Source organism: Columba livia, chromosome 15, assembly GCF_036013475.1.
Source record: "Columba livia isolate bColLiv1 breed racing homer chromosome 15, bColLiv1.pat.W.v2, whole genome shotgun sequence".
Lineage (NCBI taxonomy): Eukaryota > Metazoa > Chordata > Aves > Columbiformes > Columbidae > Columba > Columba livia.
Genome location: NC_088616.1, coordinates 17032586 through 17056449, shown reverse-complemented (window position 1 = coordinate 17056449; position 23864 = coordinate 17032586). Strand labels below are relative to the sequence as shown.

Genomic DNA, 23864 nt, shown 5'->3' with positions numbered 1-23864 from the left:
TTTCTGGAAGTTATGCAGGGTTGGTTACCGAGATACAAGAAAAAGTCTTTTCCTTGACGTTTTTTTACATTCTAACTAGAAAAATGTTGAAGTGTGGCTGGTCAGACCACACACCGTTTACAATTCTTCCAGGCTTTGTGGCGCACCCTGCGCAATCCCGCGGACAGCATTTCTCACGTGGCGTATCGGGTACTTGGTAAATTTGGTGGAAGTAACAGGAAGATGCTAAAGGAGTCACAGAAACTACAGTATGTAGTCACAGAAATCCAAGGACCCAGTATTACAATTGAATTTTCAGACTGTAAAGCATCCATTCAGCTCCCGATGGAAAAGGTAAGGGCATAGCTTATTTGCTGTGCTAGGAGGAACATTTTGGGTACCATTTATATGTGTGTATAAATGCATGGTCTAACTGCGGTATCTGGGGATTAGGAATAGCGGTTATTGCTGAGAGGAAGGTGAGGCAGGTTTCCTTGAGGGAGGAGAGAATGGGGCTGTACCTCACTCAGGGCTTCGGCTGCTTTTGGACTCTGAAAATCAATGTATCTGCTGTAAAACTTCGCAGTAATAAAATACCATAACAGTTTCAAGTCTACTCTCTCAGGCTTTCTCTGTATTTCTTAATTTAGGTAGTTCAAATTGTACATACTTTTAAAGTTACTTTTAATATGTATTAAAGATACTGTTCCCTGGATAAGTCACCTTATGGTGAATATGAAGAACTGTTTGGTTGCCGTCTTTTTTCATTCTAGGCGATCGAGACTGCTCTGGACTGTTTGAAGAGCGCCAACACGGAGCCCTATTACCGGAGGCAAGCGTGGGAAGTGATCAAGTGTTTTTTAGTAGCTATGATGAGCCTGGATGACAACAAACATGCGTTATACCAACTTCTTGCGCATCCCAAGTATGACAATTCTTTAAACATAAATGTGTATGTAAAATTTATAGTGTTTTCAGAACAACCTGATTTAGAGCCAATGGTTTGTCTGGGCAATGTATTCTTCATGGGGTGTTTTACCTACTGGTTTATCCTGCTTTCTTTTAAATGAATGCAAGACTTTCCAGGAAGAGGAATTTGGTCATCATACTATTTGATGCCAATGACGTGTTAATTTTTCATATTTTCGCTTTCCCTAATAGCAGTCCAGTGTATAATCTGTTACATATAATCAGACATTTAAAAAATTACTTTTAGTTTAGTATATTTAAGTAGTTGGTTTGTTTTGGTGCTTCATTGTGTTTTGAAGATGAACTTAGATTGTGATTTTTGTATGTACATCTGACTTTTTACTAAAGTGAGATACTAAGTTGAGTTTCAGTTAGCAACTGAGCTACAGCATAGTCACACACGTAACCCGCGCTTGTCTCAGTGTGGGGGCTTCCTGTTGATGAGTTTTACATCTTTTACAGTGTCAGTCATTGATACGTAATGGGTGTATTGCTTCTAGACAGCTTCAGCATAGTAAATGTAGCTAAAGAGTATTGTAGCTTTTATCATATGGACTTGTTAGGCTGGACGTAAGTGTAGCTTTGCCATGAATAGATTTTGTTGGGCAGTGATTTGATAAATGATGTTTCAATCTTTCGAGATTAAAATCAAATGTCATTTTAAAAAAGGGGGAAAATATTCAAATATTGAAAATGACATTCTGTAATTGAGTTGCGCGTGATGCCTGTGTGCCTGTTATTTGTAATGTATGTGGCTTCTTCTGAGCCACTGGCTTCAAATGTTCCCGATGAAATTGAGCTATCCATCATGGTTGAGACCAGGGGTTGACAAAATTAGTACGGACCGAGTGAACTGGTGTAGCTCTGTTGAAGTGAGGGGGAAACAGGAGCTGGAGGAGGAGTTAGACATCCACAGCAAACTTTAAATCGAGTACTTGACGGTGCTCGTGACTGAGCAGCCGGTACTGCAGTTTCGGATTATAGTGAACTTTGTCTTTCAGCTTTACTGAGAAGTCCATTCCCAGCGTGATTATCTCGCATCGGTACAAAGCTCAGGACACTCCGGCCCGGAAGACGTTTGAGCAGGCGCTGACGGGGGCGTTCATGTCGGCCGTCATCAAAGACCTGCGGCCCAGCGCGCTGCCCTTCGTGGCCAGCCTGATCCGCCACTACACCATGGTGGCCGTGGCTCAGCAGTGCGGTGAGTGCGGCGCAGCACGAGGGCGCGGGGAGCTTTGTATGCTTCTAGTAGTCATTTGTTTTATGAAAGTCATGATACTGCACTTGCTTCTGGGTAGATGTGTTGGGTTTTGTTTGATGGCTGACTTAAGTTTTAATTCTTTTGAGCAGTGAAAAATTATGGAGCAAGTGTTGAAAAACAATCGATCACCTTATAATACTTTATAAGTGCTACAGCCAATGAAATAATTACAGCTTGGGACAGTTTATATTTCCAGAGCATTTTTGTGACTCGATAGACACAGTTCTTTTTGCAGATCCTATTTAATTTGTTTGGTTCCCCTCGTGGTTCTGAAGGACCATCAGGGGAACTGAGGAGACACCAGAGCACTGCGGTGTCTTCTGTCCACAAAGGAAACTTCTTGTTTGGGGTTGGACTGTATGACAAGTAGTTTGGGAACAGGCACACTATAAGTGTGTCGCTCTTCCTTGTCACATTAATGGAACTTGATTTTTTACGATTCTTCATTTTAATTAAAACTTCTTGCAGTGCATAGTCTGGTGCATAGAAGGAAATATGCAAGTAGATGTAATCTTTTTTTCTTCTAAGGGTGAAGAATGCCTTAAATCCATTTATATACAAATAGACACCGTGCTTACTGGTTTTGCCATGAGCTAGTCAGAGGAGCAGTAAAATCTGATTGAAATATGTTTGTTGAAATATCCATTGTTTTATGTTCTTTCCCCTCTCTTTTCCTCTTCACCACGCATTGCAGGTCCTTTCCTGCTGCAGTGCTATCAGGTGGGAAGCCAGCCCAGCACAGCCATGTTCCACAGTGAAGAAAACGGGTCGAAAGGCATGGACCCCTTGGTGCTTATTGACGCCATAGCGATCTGCATGGCGTACGAGGAGAAGGAGCTCTGCAAAATAGGAGAGGTGGCTCTGGCAGTGATATTTGATGTTGCAAGCATTATCTTGGGTTCAAAAGAAAGGGTAATATATATATATATATATTTATTTCTTTTTTCTTTTAAATATATATTTAAATCATCTAGTTCAGCCAGTGCAACTTTGCTTCTAAAATTTTGGAGTCTACCACTGAGCTGAAAACAGCAAACTGATACCTTCCTGTGTTTCCAGGCTTGCCAGCTTCCCTTGTTTTCGTACATCGTGGAACGTTTGTGTGCTTGCTGTTACGAACAGGCCTGGTATGCCAAGCTAGGAGGTGTCGTGTCAATTAAATTTCTTATGGAACGACTGCCACTAATTTGGGTCCTCCAGAACCAGCAGACTTTCCTGAAGGCGCTTCTCTTTGTCATGATGGATCTAACTGGAGAGGTATTTAATGAACGGATTATATCGAATAGCGTGAGGGAAATCAATTTGTGTTCTTAAATCGATGCAGATTGTACTCTTGCTAATCTTGATGCTGCTTAACTTCAGAATGTATCATATCTGCAGTTCATCCACGTTAAGTGCTCAGTTTGTTGATGGGTAGCGTGTAGATTTGTGATCTTCGTTTCATAAAAATCATCTACGATACCTTAGGTTTCCAATGGAGCAGTTGCTATGGCAAAGACCACATTAGAACAGCTTCTGATTAGATGCGCAACGCCTCTGAAAGATGAAGAAAAAACAGAAGAAATTCTGGCAGCACAGGAGAAGTCTTTCCACCACGTCACGCACGACCTCGTTCGAGAAGTTACCTCCCCGAACTCCACTGTGAGGAAGCAGGCCATGCATTCCTTGCAGGTGCTTGCACAGGTCACGGGAAAAAGTGTCACGGTGATTATGGAGCCACATAAGGAGGTGAGCAGAAATATTTACGGAAAGCGAGTTTAAAGTTTTTTACCAGTTTGGATTTGCAAAATGCTTTTCCGAGTACATTTTCCCGCATGGGTGAATTAACTTCTTAGTGCTTTGATAGCACATATTTGTCATCGGCTGGTTCCATTGTTCGGAAATGCACTGTGGCTGGAGTACTGTAGAGGTTCATCCAGGCTGTGCCTGACTGCTTAGCCAGTATTTATAGTGTCTTCAGGTTGGTTTACTTCTGAAATTGGCTGCTCATCCTACCACCAGTCACACATAGGCTAGGCCAGGTAGATAATGCATTTTGAACCTCATCTTTGTGTTGTTCTCTAAATATGAGGCATGTTGCTATGCCTTTCCCTATCTAGAAAGAGACTTTAAAGATCAAAGGTGCTTGAAATAGCTTTTTGCATGTTACTCCTTAGAGCTTGTAGCGTACATTCTCTTGAAAGACAAAGAAACATACATAAGCCGTAAGGGCCACCACCACTTACGAAATTACAGATGTTGTAGTTTGGGGAGATACACAGAAGCCCCTTAACTGATATCTTACTTTGCTAAAGGTGTTTATAGAGGAGAGTGAGAAGTTGGTGTAATGGAAAAAACTTTGGTCAATGTTTTTGTTTTGCTGATGTTTTAGGAACTTAAAATATTCTTGTTTCTTGGCTTTAACATGCTAAATGCTGAAGTCTATGATTTTCTCTTTTGTTTTTTAACATGATATGAAGTTACTAAATATCATAGATAATATGTAAAAATTACAGATACTGAGTTGATGTGCTAACTGCTTGTGAATTAAATTAGTTCAGAGAAATCCTGTTCTTCTTGCTTAGCGATGTGTAAATATGTACGGACAGGAGCATGCGGCGATGACTAATGATGTCTTAGTGACCAGCTCTGCGGGGTCATTTGAATAGGCTGCTAATTAAGAAATCTAAATTACATTGTGTAGGTTCTCCAAGACATGGTTCCTCCTAAAAAGCATTTGCTTAGACACCAACCTGCAAACGCACAGATTGGCCTGATGGAGGGAAATACATTTTGCACAACCCTGCAGCCCCGCTTGTTTACAATGGATCTGAATGTCGTGGAACACAAGGTTTTCTACACAGAGGTACTTTCTTTTCAATGTTGTTGTAATTGAACGTAGATACTTAAGTAGTGATGGTGTTGGAACTCTCATTGTTAAAAGTACACATTTTCTGTGTGCAATTTAAACTTTCACCACAGTGTGAGAACTTAGCTCTGGAAATGTGAGCTGCGTTCTGCCTTTACCTGCCGCATGAGAGCTCCGAGCTGAGCAGAATATTCCAATGTGCGTGAAGCATGTTAAATGAGCTTTGGTATTATACTCCTGGTTTAGTAGCCCTAACTTTCTTATTTAGTGCACAATGTATCTGTTAATAAATTCTTTACCACCAAAACGTAGATATTGTTTGCTAAATTTTTGAGTCCCTAACAGTTTGAGTAAAATCAGGTATGAAATAAGCGTGTAGACTTAATGTAGAGAAACTGTCCAGTTCCTTAGTTTCCTGCCTGTCTTGTCCAGCTGTAAGTGCTGAAGGTGTTTGATACCAACAGTAGTTGTGATTCCAAGGCAGGGGTGGGGTATAGTTGTCAATGCAGAGGATCCTCTGTTTCTTTCCTTCGGACAAACCGAAGTGCTGTAGATCAAAGATGTCTGTAGAGGTGGGAGTGATGTGTTGGCATTGCGAAGGTCTTACTAGCGTTCTTGGATATAGGTGCAATCTGGACAATATTAACTCACAGAACTTTGTTTCAACCTGTTCGGTGTTGTCAAACAAAACCCATATAGATACAGTGAAAATCCTCAGCCTTGAAGAGGAGAGCTCTGTAGGAAAGAGTTTTCCCCCTGGGAAGAGACTCATGAGCGTTAGAATCATTGATGACATTTTCAGCACATTTTTTCTGTATTAATCTCCGCCTGTTCTTTTCCCTCTTCCCTCGATATTTTCAGTGTTGTCGCTGCCATTCAGGCAGCAAGCTTCTCTGTAGACTTTTTCTATCGTATGAGCAGCCTGTTTGCAAATAGACCAGATAGATATTGGCCAATAAAATGCAAAATGGTTAATTTTTGCATGACTTTTCTTCGGTGGCAGTGCTCATGGGCTCTCTTGCCTCTGACTGACCACTGCTCTCCATGGGAGCTTAGACGCTGATTTTGAGTAGGAATTTTGCCTGTTGGTGAGATTTGGAGGTTGGCTGGTGTGTCACTTACACTTGGCTCTTTGAGAAAACAGCACTGGAAAGGTCACTGGTAACACCGTTTCAAACATCCTTCACGATGCTGTGCTGAAATGATTGCTGATTTTTTTTCCCCTAGTTGCTGAATCTGTGTGAGGCTGAAGATACTGCCTTAATGAAACTACCGTGTTACAAGAGTCTTCCGTCACTGGTGCCTCTTCGGATTGCAGCCTTAAGTACGTAAAACTTCCTAAACAAAACGTGAGGTGGATGGGTGTCCTTGTGAGCAGCGGGCAGTCTTCTGGCCGAGGGCAGCAGAAGGCCTGGCCGCCTGAAGGCTGGCGCTGCTCTAGAGGTCACGGCTTAGTGGAGAATACATTGGGAAAACATTGCTGCTTTCTTAATGACTAGGATTTAGTTTCTGAAATGAACCCGAAATATTTTTTAGTCTAATTACGTTATATAGCATTAGGAGAACTTTAGAAGGCTGTTCATAGAATTTCCATTCTTTTACTGGTTTATGATGCCTGTTGCTTTTGGCAAAGCATCTGTAATTTAAGATGAAATAAAAGAAACTTGAAGAGCAGAAATGTAGAATTAGGTTTTTCCCCTCTCCTTTGAAATGGAGTTAACAAAGAGAACCAATTTCCTTTGATATTTGCAGATGCTCTAGCTGCCTGCAATTACTTGCCTCAGTCAAGAGAGAAAATCATTGCTGCACTTTTCAAGGCACTTAATTCAACAAATAACGAGCTGCAGGAGGCAGGAGAAGCGTGCATGAGGAAGGTGAGTGGGTTACGGTTTTGCTTTCCACGCCGTTTCTCTCTGCTGAACCTCCTTGTTACAAAGCTTCTTGGGAAGTTCTCCACAGGAGATAACGGCCGCTCTGTTCAGTTTTTGTTAGTGACACCAATGTAATTATGTTTCTCTCAGATGTGCTTTTTGGGGTTTTGAGCTTAGCCATAAAAATTTCTTCTGGTTGAAATTATGCGTTATAAGCTCTTGGCCAAGGACCATGGCAAGTCTTGCAGTCTGTCTGTCTGTCTGGTCTTTTGCCTGTCTGTTCTTTGTGGAGATAGCTTCTAAATAAACAGTGTCAGTGCTTCCCAGCAGTTTCGCAAATGTGCGTGCCTGGCTCTATTGTACCAGCTTTTCTCATGTCTCTGTTGCTGAGAGATGCGGTAGAGACCCCAGGGCTGGTTTTGGTGCAGCACAGCGGAGCCAGGCCGTGTCGCCGGGGCGGTACCGAGGGCAGGGCTGCTGTCCGAGCCTGGCGCTGCTCCGCTGGCCGCTCTGCGGGCTCCAGGCTGTAGAGTAAAAGAGCTGGAAGGGCAGGGAAATGGATGTTCTCTCGTCGTGATTTGCAGTCCAGTCGATATGCCTAGTTCTGATTCAGCAAGATTTTGATACCGTTCTTCTAAATATAAAAAGGGATAATAAAAATAGTTTCTTTGTAGTGGTGTGCGGATTGGCTGGCACGTAACAGGGATTGGAACTATAGTGATACTGGTGGTTTACGTTTGTTTAGGCCGTTGGCTGACCAGAGGTCAGACATTGGCTTTTCATGTCACTTGAGTCATGAGAGGGAATGTACTTCTCATTTCTGGCTGCTGCCAGTACAGCTGGGTTGAGAGGTAAGGGGGAGCAAATGAGGCTTGTTCTGATCTATGCATTTGATGTACGTTTTTTCTGATTTTTTTCCTGTGATTAGCCCATGCCCACAAAGGTTCAGTTATGACAGTAAATATTCTCTTTGGCTGCCTATGCCCAGATTCTCTTGAGCTTTTATGTTACTTAGGATGCACCCAGACTGTAACATAGAAACCTGCTCTATTGGCTTTGGCCAGATTCACACGCAGTTCTTAATAAAGCAGCATCTAAGGGTTTGTCCATAGCTGCGTTTTTAATTTATAGCTGTGGCAGTTCTTCAGTCTGTCTGTAATTAATATCTCCTACTTGATTATTTTATGAAGTATCCTACTGTGCGTTAGAAATACTTAAATACTTCCCAAATCCATCTTGTCACTGTATCTTTTTCAAGCAGTAAATATTGTTTAAGCTATTGCATTCAGAAAGAACAAAATACAAGGAAAATCAAGTCAGCAGAATTTGTTTTAAAGATAAAAGGGACTTGCACAGAAGTCTTTCCCCTCTCCATCTGCATCTTCATCCTCTGCTTTCTTGCAGTTCTTGGAAGGAGCTACCATAGAAGTTGACCAAATTCATACGCACATGAGACCGCTGCTGATGATGTTGGGAGACTATCGGAGTCTGACGCTGAATGTTGTGAATCGGCTGACGTCTGTCACTAGACTTTTTCCAAACTCCTTTAATGATAAATTCTGTGATCAGATGATGGTAAGCCCATTCCACTTCTCTTTAGCTCTTCCAGAAGGAGTTTTCTTTTAGCTAACATTTGTATTGTTGAAACGTCAAAGAACAGTTCAGTAGTGACTCAAAGTATATATTGGAAGTAAAAGATTTTTGTTTCACCATTTTGAATTAATTTCTAAAGAGCTATTAAACCAGAAGGTTCAGAGACGTTCTTTTGTAGGGAAGACATGCCTAGTTATGCTAAGGTCTGCTTGGACAAATTTCTCCTTGAGCAAGATGCCAGCAGCACAATATGCTAAGGAAACCCTTGAAAATACAGGGTGTTTCAGAAAGATGGGCCCAATTTGAAATGACTGTATCTCTGCGACCTCTTACAGGCTGTACAGCGGGTGGAGGGAACATAGAGCATTTATTAAAGGGTTACTAAAACTTGATGACTTACAAAAATTTACAAACTCTTTAATGTGATTGTAACGCGTTGGGTCCACCTTTTTGGAACAGCCACTGCTTCCTAGTGGGCTAAGTCTGTTTTGTTGTTTTCTTGGTGTATAAAGTGGTGGAAGGTATTGCCCTTATTTGCGGTTTTTAAACCGTGTATGTGAGTCCTTTAGCCTTTTGCAGTGGGTATTTAGGTATTTAAATGCATATGTATCAAGGAAATCATTACGCGAGCGGAAGCTTATCAGTCTTGAGATTCTTGTGCCTTTAACGTGTGTGCGGTTGTAACCCCTGCCGCCTTGACCACGACGGGGCTTTCAGCAGCAGGGAACTCTTCACTCTGATGGAATGAAAGTAACTAAGTGTTGTTTGAAGGAAACAAAGGGAAGAACAATTTCTGCCTCTTGCTTTTCTTGTAGCATATGCTGTCATTTGCTAGCATGGAACAGTGTAATTAGAAGAGTAACACTAATTATCCTCTCTTTATAGCAACACCTTCGTAAATGGATGGAAGTTGTAGTTATTACACACAAAGGTGGACAACGGAGCGATGGAAATGTGAGTTAATGAATGCTTTTATACGGGAAGACAAGAAATAAATAGTATTAATGCTTTGGGATTACAGAACTAATTCAGCTGTAAATGTTGCCATAACCGATTATGCACTGATGTTTCGTTACAGGCTAATGAACTTATATGTATATTGAATATTTGTTACACATCTTAGTAAGAGAAGCTTCTTATCTGCTGATGACGGTTACTTTCCAGCCTCTACTATACTGGTTAGGATGGGAATAGCTCATTGACTTCATTTTTCTGCTCTGGATTTTCTCCTTAGAAATCCCTTCTGCACTGGAGCGGCTGATGAGCTCAGCAGCTTAATCCCTCTGTTTTCATGGATATGTTTGATGTTCGTAACATAATGTAGTCTTTTGAAAATTATACAGAATAATAATAATAATATAATCCCAGTTGTCTTTCACAAATGGTGTTTAAAATGAAGGTCAATGTTTAGCAGTTGAGATCACGTTAATATCTCTCTCCCATCCGAACTAACGGCCTCAGTGCTGAACTGTGGAAAGCTTATCAGTTTTCTCATAACTGGGCAGCTGCGCAGCATAATGAGTGCGCTGTGTGCTCTCAGCAACACCGCGCTGAAGGGGATTCCCGCTGCAACGTTGCTTCCTGTAGATTGCCAGAAATCCTGTAATTCCATTAACATTTTATTAATAACTTACATTAAGTGCTGAGATTTATTATTGCAACTAGGAAAAAATTGGGGGGAATTTTATTAATATTTTTGTTTTTCGAATTAGAATGAAATTAGATTGGGTTCCTATTTCCCTCAAAACATGGAAAGGGCTTAATGGCTTTTCATTACTGTTCCCTGTCATTGCAGAGAGAGCTTTTACATCTGAATTCAGTCACTGCTCTCTGTTTCATAGAGGTGTTCTTTAATGGAGTGGAATTCATTTCAGACGTTTAAGCTTCAAACCTGTTTGGTTAAACACATTTTATTCAAGTCAGAGTAGTTCCAAGGCCTTCATGGATTAGAAAGGCTTTTTAATGCACGCGCTGCTCGGTGAGTGCAGGGAGTGCTCCGCAGCCCTCCCGTCGGTGTCGTTACACACCGTTCAGCTCTCGTCTGTAAAACAAAATCAAATCAAGCCGTGATATTAGCGGGGGGAAGGCAAACTTCCACAAGGGCAGTTTTCTTTACGTCATGGTAAGTAGATGCTGTATGTATGTTAAGCCTTTGCGTTTGGTTGCTGGCTGTACTAATGGAGAGAGAAAAAAAAAGTGAGATGTGTGATGCTGGTTTTATACATTTAGCTGGTAGTATTGATTTAATTGTGTTTCTGTTTATCTGCAGGAAATGAAGATTTGTTCAGCAATTATAAATTTGTTCCACCTGATCCCAGCTGCCCCGCAGACGCTGGTGAAACCTCTGCTGGAGGTCGTTATGAAAACAGAACGAGCAATGTTAATTGAGGTAAAAGTGGAAGTTAACCTTGCTGATATTTTTGCTTTATAGTATTTGTAAACGTTAGTATATAATAATTATAATATTTTAATCAAGATGTGGGGACATTTGGTGTAATAAATACGCTCTTCAAGCCTTTTGGGAGGTGTTAACATTTGTCTTAGGCTCTTAAAAGTGAAGTTTTGCAATTGTCAATAAATTCTCGTCATAGAAGTCCTGAACACTTTGTATCTGCAGAAATGCCAAGTCACATGTATTTCCCTGAGTGCCAGTAATTAGTAGAGAATACTCTGGGCTGTGCATTTTGAATCCGAGCTTTCTGAACCTTCCAGGCTGGCAGCCCCTTCCGGGAACCGCTGATCAAGTTTCTGACCCGTCACCCCTCGCAGACCGTGGAGCTGTTCATGATGGAGGCCACTTTGAACGATCCCCAGTGGAGCAGGATGTTCATGGTACGCTGGGCGGGGAGGGGAGCCAAGAAAGCCCTCGCCTTCAAGAGCGGATCAGGGAAAGCTGCTTCATCGTCTCCGTTTTATTTTTCCCGTGTAGGACCTTGTAGTCCTCAGTCATGGCCTCACTCTGGCTGCAGGGTGCCCGCTCTCCCTTCTATATTTGCTTGTTCTGAGCTGTTGATTTTATACCTTTCCTGATCGTGTAGGATTATTGCTGAAGTTGTAGAGGTTATTGTTATATGTGAGATATAACCTTTGCACCTTCGGTGAGGAATATAAAAGCTCAGGATGATATAGCCTTTCGGTATCTTTGCTTTTAAAGGTGGTTGTTAAAACTGTTTCTTCCCCTTTTTCAGAGTTTCTTGAAACATAAAGATGCCAAACCCCTGCGAGATGTCCTGGCAGCCAATCCGAACCGATTCATCACGCTGCTCTTACCCGTTGGCACCCAAGCGGCTGTTAGACCTGGTTCTCCAAGCACGACCACAATGCGGCTTGACCTTCAGTTTCAGGCTATTAAGGTTGTAGTTTTCTTGTTTGTCTCTGCACTAGATAGTTAAAAACTCTTTATCTACAGTCCGTACAGGCTTCCGAGTGTGTGTGTGTGTATATGTGTGTGTGTGTGTGCGTGCGCTATAGCCCCTACAAAAACACTTGCGAAAATGGAAAGAGTCATTCTAGGAAGGGAAATGAGACTCAAATGAACGATACTTTTAAAATCAAATAAGATATAAGAGGAAAACATGGCAACAGAAACTTTTTTTTAATTCCTTCTAAAATTGGTCTAAACTAGGTTTTATTTGACCTTTTTAAAAAGTATTTTAGAAACCTTAATGGCCCTTAAAGAAGTGCTTCTGTGTTACTGGTTCCGCTGGCAGACCTGCTGCGTGCTGACTGTGTTCATCCTGGTTTGCTTTTGACAGATCATAAGTATAATAGTTAAGAATGATGAGTGCTGGTTAGCAAACCAACACTCCTTGGTGAATCAGCTGAAGCGCGTGTGGGTGAGCGAAGCTTTTCAAGAAAGACACCGTAAGGAGAACATGGCTGCGACAAACTGGAAAGAACCGAAGCTGTTAGCTTATTGCTTACTGAATTACTGCAAGTGCGTAAGAACGTTTATTTCCTCTGGCTTGGGTACCTTTTTCTTCTCTTGTTTTTAAATTTTGAAAATCCTGTCAAGGTATACAGAGGTGCTGAAAGGAGTTCAGAGTTATTGAAGAGGAAGTTTAATGCATTTCATAATGCTACCGTTAGCTCTGAAGCTGTGCCTGCTCTTGGCTCTCTGCTCATTTAAAACCAAGACTAGTTTGTTCACCAGTTTGCCACCGTAGTAGTTTGGTTGGGTGTTTTATCACAGAAGCTTTTCACGTTTTGTATTTTTCCAGAAGGAATTATGGCGATATAGAGTTGCTCTTCCAGCTGCTTCGGGCTTTTACGGGTCGATTCCTCTGCAATATGACTTTCCTAAAGGAATACATGGAAGAAGAGATCCCCAAAAACTACAGCATTCCCCAAAAACGGGCTTTGTTCTTCCGGTTTGTAGACTTCAACGACCCAAACTTTGGAGATGAGCTCAAAGCCAAGGTAACGAAAGCAATTAAATCAAAGGAGCCTGATATTTAGGTTTAATTTTCTTCTTGGGAACTAGGGCAACAAAACTCGCTTACTTAAATGTCAACAAGTTTGATAATTGGCAGAGCCATTTAGGTGAAAATATCACACCTGAAGAGCAGTGCTAATAAACAGAGGCAGCAATTCATCTTGCTTTCAGTGCTCGCTTCTTTAGTTTGCACTTTCGGAGAATCTTTGCCCTTAGAGGGGGGAAAGAAGAGGAAAAAAGTCTGTGTGTGTCTGTTTGTGAAGGTTTTAGTTACAGCTTCCTCTTGCGATGCACTGAGCGTTTCCCACGGGCGGGTTGCGTGTGGAATTCCTGGCGTGTTGCCTGCCTTTGGAAGGCTCCGCTAGTTGACTGTAACTGGGTTCTTGTTGCTGTTCTCTAGGTGCTGCAGCATATCCTGAATCCTGCGTTCTTGTACAGCTTCGAGAAGGGGGAAGGTGAACAGCTGTTGGGACCCCCAAACCCAGAGGGCGATAATCCAGAAAGCATCACGAGCGTTTTTATAACAAAGGTGACAGCTCTTGTTTACATCAACACGTTTGAAAATGGAAACAAGAAGTTGTTCCTCTTGTTGGCTTTTTAATCCTGATTTGAATGCATTATGCTGTTTCTAAATACTGTGATAGTTATGTCAAATCTGTCATAACTTGAATTGTCAGGAGATCCGTCGGTCAGGACTGGGCTGCACTTCTCAGTTTCTGATCTCTCTGACTCGAGCGTCTGTTGTTGGGCTACAGCCCTACAAGGCCTATTTCTGGCCCTTTTCCTGAGTAAAGCTGGCCATGATGGAGCATCTTTAGAATTCACTGCAGTTTCATTGAACCAGTTTGCAGTTAAAAAATAGATGTTGAACGTAAGGGTTGGGTTTTTAATTTTTTTTAGTAGCTTTGGAAGTTCCTAGATGTGCACGTATTTAAAATATCTAAATATCTCACCTCAGGAGGTTGTTTAGTGGGTATTAAACTGAATCAAACATGTAGTGTTAGTTATCAGTTTTCTTAAAAAACACTCAAAAAGGAAAAAAAAACAACTAGGACTTTGCTTTTATAGATAATAAAGGTGGGTTTTCCTGCTCTGTTTTTCTCATCTCCCCCCGCTCCTCTTTGATCACCCCTGGGAGCAGGTACTGGATCCGGAAAAGCAGGCGGATATGCTGGATTCCCTCAGGATCTACCTCCTGCAGTTTGCCACGCTTCTGGTGGAGCACGCTCCGCACCACATCCACGACAACAACAAGAACCGCAACAGCAAGCTGCGCCGCCTGATGACGTTTGCTTGGCCTTGCCTCCTGTCCAAGGCGTGCGTGGACCCGGCCTGCAAATACAGCGGGCACTTGCTTTTGGCACACATCATTGCAAAATTTGCCATCCATAAGAAGATAGTTCTGCAGGTATGACTGGGAGCTGCTTTCACACATTGAAGGGATGCTGATAAGTTCTGTGCTGTGCTTGTAGTTCAAAATGCAGAGTGGAGGGTGGACAGTAGTTTTGGAGACTTAGTACGCAAGTAACAGTTAAATTCATACGCAACAAATAAATACAGAAGCAGGAAGCCAAATATTAGTACAAATTTATTTGGGGATAGGAGAGCACAGAAAGAAGTCTGAAGATAAGTGAAAACAGAGAAGGGTGATGGGACAATTGAAAGTCCTTGGTTGGATTAACAGAATTGGTAATGTTTCTTCATTTCAAAGAGACGGACATTTCAGTTGAGACAAAGTGGGAACCATGGGAAGACTTCAAATGGGCCAGTGGACAGGGAGGAAGGAAAAGGGAACGTAAGGGAGACGGAAGCATAAGATGTAGACTTCTGATGACGAAGTATCATCATACATTTATCAAATTATGGGCCTTTAGGAAAAAAATGGTGTTGTTTAGGAAAAGTATGTTGTACTTTCTTTATAAATGCTTTATTTCTGCAAATACGTGTAATATTAACGTTGGTCAGCAACTTTGCTGTTCAGGTGTTTCACAGTCTGCTAAAGGCCCACGCGATGGAGGCCCGTGCCATTGTCAGGCAGGCGATGGCCATTCTGACCCCGGCTGTGCCGGCTCGGATGGAGGACGGACACCAGATGCTGACTCACTGGACGCGAAAGATCATTGTGGAAGAGGGGCACACGGTTCCCCAGCTGGTGCATATTTTGCACCTGATCGTACAACATTTCAAGGTACTTGTACCAATTATCCTGGTCGTCACCGTATCTCAGATATCATGGAGATAAACTGCAGTTCGATATACGGTTTAGTTTCAAAAGGCATCAGCTGTCTGCCAAGATATTTATTTAAAACTGAAAACAACTATTAAAATTAAATAGCAAACCACTTACTAAGCTTTATCTCAATTGAAGTTTGAGCTCAGAATGTTAGGTGAAAGTCGGCAGGATTGATCCACTGTCGAGCTGTGAAGATTCTGTAAGAGTTGTTTAAAAAAGTGCCGAACCGTATTCTTTTCCATCCTCCTGCAGTCCTTGTTTGTTTGACTCTGTGTTCTGTGGGGTGAACCGGGTAACTGGAAAGCACTGAACAAGTGGGAATGCTGCACAGTGTCAATGTGGGAGTGGTTTTGGGAGCGCTTGTTAGAACAGGATCCCCAGCGACAGCCGGCTGATCAGCTCTGCAGCCGCTTTTCACGAATTGGAGCCTCGCTGTTGTTTGAAAAAAAACCTGCCCGTTCAGATGTGAGTTGTGTCTCTCCAAAAGGGTCAGCAAAAAGCTGGAATTATTGTTCCTTGAGAAAAATTATGTATCTTAAAAAAAACCACTTAATGCAAGTAAGTACAATCAGTAGTCCCCACTGAAAACTGTAGCCAAAGTTTTATTTTCAAAGCACCAGTTACTTTTCTGGATTGAAAAATTCGAGCATGGTAGAGATTTAGCAAGCTTGTGGATTAAAGACTGTGTTACCATTTTATTTTGGTGTTAGTTTTTCTGTAGAATTCTGTTGGTGAATGGCCTACCATGACTGTGAAACCATCGTTTCAGGTTTATTATCCAGTGAGACATCACCTGGTCCAGCACATGGTTAGTGCCATGCAGAGACTGGGCTTCACTCCCAGTGTCACCATCGAGCAAAGGAAACTGGCGGTGGATCTTGCCGAAGTAGTTATTAAATGGGAATTGCAAAGAATTAAAGACCAGCAGGTAGGAAGTCTGAACAGACTGGTGAAGATTGGGCTGCTGTGCAGTTAAATGCTTTCTTAACATGCACGTCACTGCTATTGCAGCCAGATTCAGATATGGATTCAAGTGCAAATGGAGATGGACCAAGTTCTGCCTCGTCTGCTGTTAAAAGAGGATTGTCTGTTGATTCCGGCCAAGAAGTGAAACGATTCAGGACAGCTACGGGAGCAATAAGTGCTGTGAGAAAAACTCAGATTTTGTTCATAGACTCTGAAATTATAACGTGTGATTTAGTTCCTGGTCTTTTTCCACATAACTCGAAACTCCCTGAATGGAAGGTTATACTTCTAGAAAACACTTCCAGTCTGTTCTTGTTGTTACGGTTTTTCAGTGTGGTTTGTGTTTCGTGCCCGTGCAGGTGTTTGGGCGCAGCCAGTCCCTGCCCGGAGCGGACGCGCTGCTCTCCAAGCCGATTGACAAGCAGCACACAGATACAGTCGTCAATTTCCTGATTAGGATCGCTTGCCAGGTACCGTGTTTATCCTGATAAGCGAGTACCAATGTGGCATTAGTAGCCACAACCAGAAACCCCTCTTTCCATAGGAGTCCTTTTATGCTTGGATTATCCTAGTATTTGTGGACTTTGTTTTGCTGAAAGGTTACAAACTCGAGTGCAGAATTGTAAAAAAGTGCTTTAAGGAGGAAAGAAATTGAATTTGATAATCAGTGTCTGCATGTTTTCATTTCACACCCGATGGATGTTGTACATGAGAGGTGGGTTTTAGCTTCTTATTGTTGGCGTTACTTGTTTATAGCTGATGCAGGGACCGTGCACTTTGCTTATTCATTACTTTCTCTTTTCAACAAGTCCTGTATAAATTAGCTAGCGGTTTAGACGCCAGTTTTGATATTTACTACTAGTTGTCAGCTTTTTGTGCAGTTAAATGCCCTGTGACTATGCTGATAAAACTACTTAAGCTCACCCATTTCAGAAATAAGAAATTATGTGCTTGCCTGGAATGGATAATGAATTAATGAGTTGGCTACAAAAGGGTCTCATTTGTGAACTCTGATGAATTGCTAGGTAAATGACAACTCAAACACGGCTGGTTCTCCCGGGGAATTGCTGTCTCGCCGCTGTGTCAACCTCCTGAAAACGGCTTTACGACCAGACATGTGGCCAAAATCAGAGCTGAAGTTGCAGTGGTTTGATAAGCTGCTCACGACTGTGGTAAGTACCATTCTAGGCCTGTGGGTCTTTAGGTTTCTCTATCACATATTTGGTGAATAGTAATATCCAGGAGGTTCAGGAAAAAGAAAAATGCTTCTGCGGCAAACAAACTAACAATCTCAGTGGTAACTTTGTAGCTTTAGAATAATATGTCTAGGAATATTTTGTTTCCTGTTGTGGTTTTTTTTTTTTTTTTTAGTTCCAAATAGCCCCTTTTCTTACCCTTAAGTATAACTGCTAGTAGAATGTGCTGGTTTAGATCTTCACGGAAGGCCTGTGCCTGGAAGTTGCTGACAAACAGATAAGCCATTATCATCTCCAGAAAGCATTTAGAGCCAGCGAGCTTGTGGGCAACTTTCAAAACTGAGGAACATGCTGTAAATGCTGAAGTAACATTTTTATGGGTAAAGATTTCATAGCACCTGGTATTTCACTGTTTTATATTGCATGACGTCCAAAAGATTGATGTGAAACTTGGCTAGCGTAGAAACCTCAGCTTTATTACAGGTTGTCAACAGGTTTGTTCTGAACTTGCTGATGCGTGGTTTCCCCCCCGGCCGCATTTCTGTGTGTGCTCTCTGCAGGAACAACCCAACCAGGCCAACTTTGCCAACATCTGCACGGGGCTGGAGGTGCTGAGCTTCCTGCTGAGCGTGCTGCAGCCGCCCGCTGTGCTCAGCAGCTTCAAGCCGCTGCAGCGCGGCGTGGCCGCCTGCATGACCTGCGGCAACACCAAGGTTCTGAGGGCAGTGCACAGTTTGCTCTCTCGCTTGATGGGGATTTTTCCTACAGAACCAAGTACGTGCTGTTTTCTTCCTCCTTTTATCCTTTATTGCTGCATAACTTGAGTGATTAAGGGCAGGCTGAAGACACTCTTTGGAATGTGTTAATATTCTGTTTTATGATTCCTGCATTTAATGGTCCATTTTAGCTTGCACTTTGAACCTCTGCTTAAAAAAGTAAAGCTGAAATAAGTAATCATGTGGAATACATCATTATCCATTGACATAAAAACTTAATAACCTGTGGCTGTCATAACTTCAGTTCAAGAAAAGCATGCTATAAATTTAATGTATTTTTGCAGTTATCATATTTTGGCTTAAGAAGTGCAATTTCTTTTAGTTGTTAAGCTTTTCTGTTTTGCTACAACAAGGAAGGGAGAGTGTGAAAAAGAAAGACAATGGGTAATGTGCTATGTCTTAATATAAACTAATCTAGATAATCTTTATTAAATACATCAGTAATGTAAGACTTCTCATCCATATGAATTATTTAGAGGTAGTGGCACACTATAGAAACATACTGGTTGTATAATAAAGAGGTTTATATAAGTGAAGGATCTCTCGTGTCACCTTGGTTTATTAGCGAGATGAAGTTCCCGTGGCGGTGTGGGTGAGTGGATGTTCGCAGTGTGACTGTTCCTTGCTCTGTGCCTGGCGTTACCAGAATTAAACACGACTCTCCAACCTCTGCAGGTACCTCAAGTGTCGCTTCCAAGTATGAGGAGCTGGAGTGCCTTTATGCTGCGGTTGGAAAGGTTATTTATGAAGGACTTACCAATTATGAAAAGGCCACCAATGCCAACCCTTCTCAGCTCTTTGGTAAGCCTCACGTCTGCAGCAGCCACTGTGCAGTGCCCCCTAACGAGCGTGGGCTTTGTCACGAGCTTTTCTTGTCGGTACGGAGCTTGCAATCCGGCATCGTGCAGAGGCGGCTGCGGGAAGCGTTCGGAGCTGACTCGAGACGAGCTCGGGATGTCTGTTCTCTGGGGAGAAAGGGACGGGGGCTCGTTCCACGCTGCTCCTGGCAGCTGACGTGGCAGCTCTTACTGGAAGTGGGGAGCTCCAGCTGTGCTGGGTGGAAGCCTTTTGTACTCAAAGCGCATAGGAAAAAGGTGCAGCACTCGGATTAACCAAAATACAGAGTAAAAGTCACCGGAAACTTGTTACGTGGAAAAACCAAAATCCTGTGGGTACTACTCTGAGGTATAATGGAGTATTTCAAGGGATCTGGGCAAACAGGTGTTACTGCCTTATACTTTATTTTTCAGTTGTCTTTAAAGCCACTTTTATCGGCTGATGTCAGTAGTGTAGGAAGATTTATGTATTTATAAATCTTGAGTTCTCAGTAAGTAGAAATTATGAAAATACTATTTTTTCTTGATTGAGCAAGTCTGAATTTTTAGCATATGCCATTCTGAAGACCTGAAATTTTATGTTCTTGTTCTTTGTACTGAATTAACTGGTAGGGAGCTCAGCTACATACTACGATTACAAAGATATATTGGATAGTGCTCTTTGGCCCAGAAGTGGTTGTGTTGGTAATACGGACTTGAAATTGCACCATTTTGGAAAACTTGATGCTTTAAATGGCAAATGACCTTCACTGTTGTACTCTGTGATCTGTGCAGGCAGTTGTGATTTCGCTTGGGGAATTGCCTGTTTGTCAGATGTCAGGCGGTGCCTTACAACAAACTAACCAAGAAAGCTGTTTCTTACACTGCGTCCAGAGTCCCACTGAAAAGCATCAGCACAATCTCACCGTCAGGTGGTGCATAACTTACTAAATCTGTGCTTGAGAGGCTGAGCTGCGTGTGCCGCGTTCTGTGCACGTCTGGACAACTTCGGAAGCAACCGTTCAACGAACAAAGCGCGCTCCTGTGAACGTTGTTGTGGGCCTCTCCTGAGCGGTGGGGCTGCAGAAAGGAAAGGAGTAGCTGCAGGCTTTGTGGAGGGTACAGTTTGACAGGATGTTCGTACTTTTAAAGAGTTAAGTACTTTAAAACAGAGATGTTGCTAAAACGGATTGCTTTGCGTGGCTGTGTCATCTGGAGGGAGCGTGGTCTCGTAGGCATCGTGCATTCATGAACTGCCAGAAGTACCTGTTCCAATAGTGTTCGCTTTTTCACTCTACAGTAACGGATTTACGAAACTACAGAAAACCAAGATTGTGTAACTTTTACTTTTTTAAATTTTTAATTACTAAACCCAATCCTATTCATGTAAAAGTTTTGCTAGTTTTTGCCACTAAAGCAAAGATGCAACGTTAGGAGTTAGTTTCACTTTGCCTGGTTAACTATTTGTTGTTGTGAGGCCTTGGAGCAGTATCCGCTCTCAGTTCCTCTCTTTCTCTCCTCTCTTTCTCCCCCTTGTCCATCCATCACACGCTTAGATACGGAACTTTCCAATATTTTGCGTATTGCAGAAATTACACTTTAGGTTAAAGTTGAGACTGAAAGGTTTTCTTCGGATCTACCCAGGTTTCTAGTCTTTGTGACCTGGGTAGGCCCGTGCTGCTTTCATGGCAAGACGAAACACAGGTAGAACACTTTCCTCTCTCTTGCTTGTGTCACGCTCAATAGAGGTTTCACATAAGTATGGTTTTTTGTCCCCAGGTACTTTAATGATCCTGAAGTCTGCGTGCAGTAACAACCCCAGCTATATCGACAGGCTGATTTCAGTTTTCATGCGATCTCTGCAGAAGATGGTCAGGGAACACTTAAACCCGCAGGCGACAGCAGGAGCGGCAGAAGCAAACACAGGTATCGCTTTAATAGACTATTTGTTAATACTGGAACAACAGTTTGTGAAATTACCTTGGCAGAGCTGATGCTTTTGTTTTCATGTCTGTAGAATTCTCTCTAAGCAAATGAACTGGGTCACGAGTCGTTGCAAAACTAATCAGATGTTCTTTTAGAAAAAGAATCCCGTGCTAGTAAAGACAGCTGCAATTTATTAATGAATAAGCTGCTGAAGAAAATACCCTGAAAGAATTGCCGCTGTTAGATTCTGAGCTCATATTTTAATTAGGTAAATGAGAACCTTGGAAATTTTATTAACACTGCGAAAGAATTGGAAAATTATTCAACTTGACAGATAAGCAAGTCAGGAAATTAAGAGAACAGAATAGATGTGCTGCATCATATGGTATTTCTTTCACAAGTTTAATTGCAGTTTTTCAGCACTGGGATTTCATGATATCTCTTACCAAAGATGTACTGAAATGAAAGCCCGCAGGTTTACTTTAGGATTCCGACTGGATTTGGGTGCTTTGGAAGGAGTCTGTCGCACTCCTTTAGGAATGGAAACGGTTGTTTCTGGATGTTTCTGTTTGTTTCTGTCCAGATAGGAGATACTGTGACTGACCCCCCGGTGCAGTGAAAAGGTGGGAGCTGTGGTGCTCAGGGCTGGGGTTTAGTGCTGGACTGGGCAGTGCTGGCTTAGCGGTTGGACTTGATGGTCTTAAAGGTCTTTTCCAACCTAAACGATTCTGTGATTGTTGTAGCTGTTTCTAAACTACAGTAGCTTATCTTGTCAATGGGCGTTTGATAGTCATATATACATATATATATATATATATATATATATATATATATACATACATATATACATATATATATATATACACACACACATATATATATATATATATATATATATATATACACACACACACATATATACAATGCTAATCCCCCTCCTGCATCCATAGCAGGCACGAGCGAGCTGGTGATGCTGAGCCTGGACCTGGTGAAAACTCGCCTGGCCGTGATGAGCATGGAAATGAGGAAGAATTTTATACAAGCTATTCTAACATCTCTCATTGAAAAGTCAACGGATGCCAAAATTCTGCGTGCAGTGGTAAAAATAGTGGAAGAGTGGGTGAAGAACAATTCCCCAATGGCAGCTAATCAGGTACATTGAGAAGACAAAATCATTATTGCACTCAAATACTAAATACATGTAAACCACCGTTAAAATCCATCGGTTTCTGACAGTGAGGTTTCTGAGAGTCTGTTGTACATGTGTAGATGCCCCTGGTGAGGTCTGGAATGTTTTGCGTCCCCTGGGAAGGTAACTGGAGGCGCTTGGTGTTTTTTAGGCTTATGTTAGATGTTTGATCTCAGATGCTGCTTTGCTGAGATCTTGTTTTGAAGTAAAGATTTTAAAATCCATTTGAGATGAAGTTGGCTAGAGAGATCCTTCAGGAAGAACATGGCTAGTTCTGGTCTAAATCATGTTATTCGTGGAACATCTTGTGGCCTCAATTTGCCCTGTTTTCTGTTAGAGTTGAGTACTTGACAACCTAGAGCTGTATAAAAAGACCTACTCTTTTTTGTAGTCTACAACTTAAAGCTGTTTATAGTAATGATTTTAAAATTCTCTAGCATATATTGGAAGGATTAATTTGTTTCTGTTTTTAAGAGCTCTGACCCCTTTACCAAGCTGTTTTTCAGTACTTGAGAGCAAAGGAGCGACACGAGGGCTGAGCTGGGCTTTGGATGTGCCAGTTCTCTGCGTGTTTTAAGATGAACTGACAAAATTAATCATGTCTTCTTTTAACACAGACGCCTACTCTGCGGGAAAAGTCCATTTTACTAGTGAAAATGATGACTTACATTGAAAAGCGTTTTCCAGAAGACCTTGAATTAAATGCCCAGTTCTTAGACCTTGTTAACTATGTCTATAGGTAATTATGGCAATTAATCATTTATTGCAGCTTATTGGTTCATAGTTTGTACCATATATGACCTTTGTAACGTGCCATCAATCTTTTTAGGTCTGAATTCGGTGTTTGTGGTATTTACAGAAGACTGTGTGAAAACACAAGTCCCTTAGAAGGGCTTTTGGTTTTGGCTCCACTAAAGTATCTCCAGAGTACCAGCCTGTTCCTTTCCCGAGATGCCAGCGCGTCCTTGCAGCTGCTTGCATCCGAAAAGCTGCGGTGGCAGCTGGAATCTGACCCTCTTTTGACAGCTGTAGCCTATTAAGACTTCCGTTTGTAAAACTGAGTGTAAATTATACTTTGAGGAGACTTTGCTAGCTAAACTGGCAGGTTTCGTAAAGGATGAAATAATGAGAATAGTTACCATATTAAAAAATGCCAGATATTTAATCTTGTGCTGATAACTCACGTTATTTTGAGTTCCCATTTGCTGCTGTTAGTTTTCTGGTCAGCTGTGTCAAACCCTCGTATGGACATGGTCAGAAGGTTTTATCAGTGAATGTCATTTGGCATTCCCAGCAGGATACAGGTGCGGCTGAATTTGGTTCATGATTATGATAAGATTTTATCCTGAAAGAGTTTTTTGCAATAGTTCTGGGGAAGTTTTCAAAAAGCACCAGTATGTGCTGTTCCTCCGAAGGGCAGCCCGGGATGCGTGGCGCGCCAGCCGGGCTTCTCCAGAACGTCACCTCTTTGCATTTTGCTGGTTGTGTGTGAAACCCAGAGGGTTTCTCTGTCTAATGTCTCTGGCACTTCGTTTCTATTCGTTTCAGGGATGAGAGTCTCTCTGGTAGCGAGCTGACTGCGAAGCTCGAGCCGGCGTTTCTGTCGGGTCTGCGCTGTGCCCAGCCGCTCATACGAGCCAAGTTTTTTGAGGTCTTTGACAATTCCATGAAACGGCGAGTGTACGAGCGCCTGCTTTACGTGACCTGTTCTCAGAACTGGGAAGCAATGGGCAATCACTTCTGGATAAAACAGTGCATCGAGGTAGGGAAATTATTTGTATCAGAAGTACAATTGTAATTTGACAAA

At 42.1% G+C, this 23864-nt stretch overlaps 1 protein-coding gene across 11 annotated transcripts in view; it reads left to right on the top strand.

Moving 5' to 3' along the window:
• The window catches only part of TRRAP (transformation/transcription domain associated protein), a 72527-nt gene that overhangs the window by 17726 nt on the left and 30937 nt on the right, over positions 1-23864 (top strand). For 4 of the 11 annotated variants that reach the window (XM_065031586.1, XM_065031591.1, XM_065031585.1 and 1 more), the window contains exons 22-50: positions 133-333; positions 753-931; positions 1950-2149; positions 2904-3121; positions 3269-3466; positions 3677-3937; positions 4893-5054; positions 6285-6381; positions 6810-6931; positions 8333-8503; positions 9407-9475; positions 10791-10910; positions 11234-11353; positions 11710-11874; positions 12277-12458; positions 12742-12940; positions 13357-13485; positions 14098-14364; positions 14938-15144; positions 15959-16117; positions 16201-16335; positions 16515-16625; positions 17181-17327; positions 17912-18125; positions 18803-18928; positions 20722-20868; positions 21819-22021; positions 22675-22796; positions 23606-23819. In XM_065031586.1, the coding sequence (XP_064887658.1) occupies positions 133-333; positions 753-931; positions 1950-2149; positions 2904-3121; positions 3269-3466; positions 3677-3937; positions 4893-5054; positions 6285-6381; positions 6810-6931; positions 8333-8503; positions 9407-9475; positions 10791-10910; positions 11234-11353; positions 11710-11874; positions 12277-12458; positions 12742-12940; positions 13357-13485; positions 14098-14364; positions 14938-15144; positions 15959-16117; positions 16201-16335; positions 16515-16625; positions 17181-17327; positions 17912-18125; positions 18803-18928; positions 20722-20868; positions 21819-22021; positions 22675-22796; positions 23606-23819 (4845 nt within the window). The remainder of the gene's footprint in view (positions 1-132; positions 334-752; positions 932-1949; positions 2150-2903; positions 3122-3268; positions 3467-3676; positions 3938-4892; positions 5055-6284; positions 6382-6809; positions 6932-8332; positions 8504-9406; positions 9476-10790; positions 10911-11233; positions 11354-11709; positions 11875-12276; positions 12459-12741; positions 12941-13356; positions 13486-14097; positions 14365-14937; positions 15145-15958; positions 16118-16200; positions 16336-16514; positions 16626-17180; positions 17328-17911; positions 18126-18802; positions 18929-20721; positions 20869-21818; positions 22022-22674; positions 22797-23605; positions 23820-23864) is intronic. The other 7 variants (XM_065031594.1, XM_065031595.1, XM_065031593.1 and 4 more) reach the window with 4 other exon arrangements.